This window comes from Impatiens glandulifera, chromosome 7, assembly GCF_907164915.1.
Source record: "Impatiens glandulifera chromosome 7, dImpGla2.1, whole genome shotgun sequence".
Lineage (NCBI taxonomy): Eukaryota > Viridiplantae > Streptophyta > Magnoliopsida > Ericales > Balsaminaceae > Impatiens > Impatiens glandulifera.
The window spans coordinates 9,163,211-9,168,422 of record NC_061868.1 but is presented as its reverse complement, the minus strand read 5'-3'; the positions used below and the strand labels follow the sequence as shown (position 1 = coordinate 9,168,422).

At 29.5% G+C, this 5,212-nt stretch overlaps 1 protein-coding gene across 1 annotated transcript; it reads right to left on the bottom strand.

Annotated features, from left to right (window-relative positions):
* Window positions 1-2,075: 2,075 nt before the first annotated feature.
* Window positions 2,076-3,333, bottom strand: LOC124910312 (CBS domain-containing protein CBSX5-like). Its single transcript, XM_047450940.1, has 2 exons — window positions 2,924-3,333; window positions 2,076-2,833 (listed from the first exon to the last, which is right to left on the bottom strand). Exons 1-2 carry the CDS (start codon window positions 3,244-3,246, stop codon window positions 2,164-2,166), a joined length of 993 nt encoding a protein of 330 aa, XP_047306896.1. The 5' UTR covers window positions 3,247-3,333; the 3' UTR covers window positions 2,076-2,163.
* Between the last annotated feature and the right edge of the window lie 1,879 nt (window positions 3,334-5,212).

The window sequence follows — 5,212 nt, the reverse complement described above, 5'->3', positions numbered from 1 at the left end:
AGTAAGCAAGAAATGAAAGCGAAAGAAAGAACACGAGACAAGGATTTGTTTATGGATGTTCGGAGCAAACCCTCCTACGTCACCCCTTCTTCTCAGGTTATGAGAAGGATCTCCACTAACTTTTATAGTTACAACAGACACTGCCGGTCGAGCCCAACTTCGCTACTCGCCGGTTACACCAAACTCACTCTTTAATGTAATACAACAACTCAACACAACACAGTACAGAAAGCTTCCGGTTTTAGACACACCGGTTTGGAATATGAAAGTTTATCTCTCTAGAATCTTTATAACTTATTACTTGAATAGATCGATTCGTAAATTGTTCACTTGTGCATTTAATGAAGACGATCCGTCTTCCTTTTATAGCTGAGGAGAGCTAACGGTCACTTTTCTTCTCTCTCCTCTGGATTGGTTGATCATTATCACGCCGGTGCAGAAAGATTGCTTGCACGCTTCACCTTCCTCAACACCTGGCAGTCATGCAGGTAACTCTGTGCAGAAGATGACATAATCGGTTTTCAGATTTGAAAACGTGTTGGTCATCCACCTTAGGTTGTCAACTTCGGATCAATAAAGCATCATTGCTTTCCTCGCATGCTTCCGATCGGATCCGATCTTCTTTTATTCTTTCAAGACACGTTTCTTTCGTCATGGTACGTCACTCTTAAAGTTTGAATCTTCCGGTTTTGTGTCTTGTGCAGTATGATTCGGCTTGTGTGTAAGTTTTGTCTTGGCTAACCGGTTGCTTGAGAGAGTGAAAACCGGTTCCTCTGATCTTTAACTTTGATCACTTGAAACTGATTTCTTTGAAGTATAACAGCAACCGGTTTTGATCTGTACCTGCACATGACAATTAACAACTGTTTAGTTTATCTGGCCGGTTCCACAAAATTAACTTACTTAATTTTTCTATCAATCTGGTTGGAGAGAAATCGTCGAATTTTCAATGATTGTAGTTGTTCGATGCGTATCATTCAGAATACTATTAATATTGTGCTTTCTAATATTCGTTTAGGAAAACTAATAGATTCTGTCAGGAAGTTAATCGTTCTTCTCGAGAATTTACGAGCTCGATAACTTTTCAAGTATTTTTTTTTGTTAATTTAATGTCATGCTTTGTCGTTGTGTTTAACGACTTTTTTCACATTTAATATAAATGGACTTTTTAAAAAAATAAATAAATCAATCAAAATAACTTAAATATAAATAACAAATTTATAAAAATAATAATTTAAATATTAATTAATAATGAGTTTAAATTTAAATAAATAAATAAAAATTATAAAAGTTGAGTTTGAAAAGTGTAGTGGTTAGTTTGAGAATAAATAAACAAAGTATGTTAAAAATAAGGTTAGTTTGAGAATTGGTCCCAAAGTTTACGGTGTCCTAAAAAAATATTATTATTTTGTATTTAACTTATATGTTATATTAAACACATAATAGTATAAATAGTTTTGTATTTAAATTGACGAAAATAATATAGTATAATAGTATAAATAGTTTTGTTTTAAATTGACAAAAATAATATAGTCTAGTTATATTAACATTTTTGGACGAATTCACAAATAGAGTGGGTGGGTTTAATAAAATTGGGATGCACTTAAAAAAATTATTAATAAAACAAATAAATAAACGTAAATTTTATCAATTTTCTATTAATTAAAATTAAAGAAGAAAATAATGAACTAAATTATAAATGTATAAAAAATTATATCATATTTTACCATAAAATAAATAAATATTTTTAAGGGTGGACATTAATCCATCCAAACCCTATTAAAGTTGTGGGTTCAAGGACTTGAAAAGTGGACCGAGCTCGGCCTAACTCAACATACTCATCTCACATGGCATGTTATAAACTAATTTTTTTATTTTTAATTGTGACAAAATTACACTCATAAAAAGTATAGGAAACAAACAATAAAAAAATGAAAAAGCAAAATAATAATTAAATTAAGATCCCACACAAAGTTAATGCTACATATAATTTCCGAGTACATTCAAAATCTAATAATTAAACAAAATAACATTTTCTAAACAAAAATTAAAAAATACAAAAAGACTCATTACATGCTTACAGCTCACATTAAAAATAAAGAAAACCCTTTTATAGTCATCTTCTTCATCAAGACAAAACCAGAGATTTGAAAATGAAGATCTTCAAACCATTGACTGTAAATCTTCATGAAAAACTCCCAATATACTAGAAAACGTAACAATCCCAACCAAACTATAATCTTCTTCAATAACCCAAACATAATTAACCCTATGAGCAATCGCCTGAATCATAACCGCCACCAAAGAACTCCATGGATGACATACAATCGCCTCCGCCGATCTCACCATCCTAACCGAATACCCATTATTATCAGTTTCAGAACAAATCACAAACTCTTCCAATTTCCGATCTTTCAATCGACTTCTCATAATCTTAACCAGTTCTTCAGTCGGACCTCCACAATCCATTAGATCACCAGTAGAACAAGCTAATATGAACGGAGATATCTCACCGATTAGAATTCCGTCACCGTCGATTACTGCTACTGAAGTTTGTTGCCTTGAAAGTGACTGTGAAAATGCTTCAATGGATGTTGATGATAATGAATGGTAATCGATTGATAGAAAATTAGGGTTTATAATTCCTAATCTATCGATTGAGATTGTTGGAGTTGGTGAGAATAAACCGATTGAATTTAAAAGGAATCTTATTATGTCTTCTTCAGTTAGCCAACAGAATAAGGGTTTCTGTAATTTTCTTCTTGAAGAGGTTTTAATTGGGACCACTAAATTCTGAGTTCCTTGTAAGATCAGATCAATGGCGTCCATTAAACTGCAATTCCAATTGATTATTTCAAATCAGGTTAAAATTATAGAGAATCTAATTGTTGAGTTGAGTTTAAATGTTTAATCAATTAGTTACCTTAGAGAGGCTTCAACATGAGTAACGAGACCAGGAACATCGGAAAGAAGAACAGAGACAGGGGAATTCAGAGCTGACGATGGTGATTCGAGATTATTGTCTTTACAGAGGTAGAAGATGATATCTACCATACTAACTTTGCCGATGCAGCGGTCGTGAACAGCATTACCGGCGGCGGTGGTCCAGACACTGATGAATTGATAATCGGAGGATTTGATGGCTGTGAGAGCGTCGGCGACGGTGGCGGAGATTGGGAGGGGATTTAATGGAGGTTTTCCTAGGCAGAGGTCAGAAACCTCATAGGATAACAAATGAACTGCCATGCAATGATGAAATGGAGATTTTAGGGTTTGATTTGAAGGAGAGAGAGAAAGAGAAATGAAGAAGATGAAACAGGGGAAGAGAAAAGAGAAAAGTGTGTCAGTGTGTGAGCGCGCAATGTGGTTGAATGAAGAAGAAGAGATGTTTGTGTGAGAATATATAGATAAAATGAGATTATGAGGTGGCATTTTAAAAAATATAATTTTTAAATTAAGATAAATAATATTTTGAATTTGCTCTTACCTCAAATGTTCATATTTGTTCTAATTTCTTATATTAAAATATATATATATATATATTATTTTGATTAATAAATAAAAAATAGTGATATAAAAAGAAATGTGAGAGAATGAATAAGAGAAGAAATAACGTATCACAACTTTGTTGACTTAAAAGATTTTAATGATAAAATGTGAAGAGAGAAGGAAGAAATTTTTTTTCTCCGAACATATAATTTGAATGGAACTAAGGTGTAAATGGTTTAATTGAGAAAGCACACATTCAAACAATTAGTTAGTTTGATCTTATCCTTATACACTACATCAATGAAATGATATTCAATGAGACAGTGCTACAAATTCCCGTAAAAGTAGAAATGATGGGTCAATTTTTCTTTATTTACATGTGGCACTAACTCATAGAGGAGTGACTCTACATTTAAGTGTATGTTCCGGTTTGATCACAGTTAAAAGATTGATTTGATTCATCTACGAATTTATTAACATAGATTATATATATATATATATATATATTATATATATATATATAACAACCTATACTTATTTTAATTTATTTTAATGTAAATGAACAAATATAAATATTATGAATAAGATTTGGTAAATATATTATTAGCATAATTTTTAAAAATTCAAATTCATTAATACTAATATATATATATATATATTTTTGCTATATATTGTATGGAAAATGAGTCAACAAGTATGAAATTAAATTATATAATTAATATTTTTTATAATTTAATAACAAGTTTTTAAGTTTATGATATTTTTTCAATATTATTAGTTTAAATGTGTTATGAATTAATAGTTATATAACATTATTCATTATTGGTGTCATTGTCGGTTTAATATTATCGTTACTTTTAAAATATTTGGTTGGTTTGAACGATTTAAATGACGTTGAATCGACAAATCGAAATGTTGAAATCAATTTATAAAGGAAAATCGTAATGAATTTAGTTGAGTCAGTTCGATTTGATATTCGATTTGGTTTTAGTGTTTCTGATTAGAATTAGACAGTACCCTCCGATCGATGAAGTTTATAAAAAAAATATTGAGATTATGTTCTCTTTGAAATAATTTTTTTAAAAATTAGTTTATGATAACTTTAAAAGAAAAGTATTAATCTTACATAACTTATTATTAAATTATTCATTATATTTTGAATAATAAAAATATCAAACTGCATTAAATTTATTTTTAAGGAAATACAACCAAACAAACCTTTGACAGATAAGAAGAAGGTACTATGAATACGACAAAAAAGTACAGATAAAGTAACGTGGGCCCATAAGCGTTTTTTGTTATTTATTTTGTTTTTGAGAAAAAATGTAAAAAGTTAAGAAATTTGTTACTTTTGAGGACTCTTTCACAACCTGACAATATGAATTCTGAACGGTGGCATGATTTTCCGATTTTGCCATGAAACTCTTTGACTATAATTGTGTGAACAATTAGATTGAAGGAACTTTTTACATTCAAACTATAATTCAGAAAAAAAATATATAATATTTTTTTTTTTAAATGATTCATAAATCAAAATAGTTTAAATACAATCAAACTAAGTATAATATCATAAAGTTAAAATTTATAAAACTAACAAACACCCTCGTATTCAAAAAGTCATTATAATAACATAATTGTTCATAATACACATCATTCAAATAATAATTGAAAATACATCAAATTTTTTCAAGACAAATATTCTATTAAAACATAATAGGTCCTA

Excerpts from the sequence above, each read along its gene's own strand:
- LOC124910312 (XM_047450940.1), bottom strand. The coding sequence starts at position 3,246 with ATGGCAGTTCATTTGTTATCCTATGAGGTTTCTGACCTCTGCCTAGGA. Across the intron at positions 2,834-2,923 it reads CATGTTGAAGCCTCTCTAAG|TTTAATGGACGCCATTGATC; the intron begins GTAACTAATTGA and ends TTGGAATTGCAG.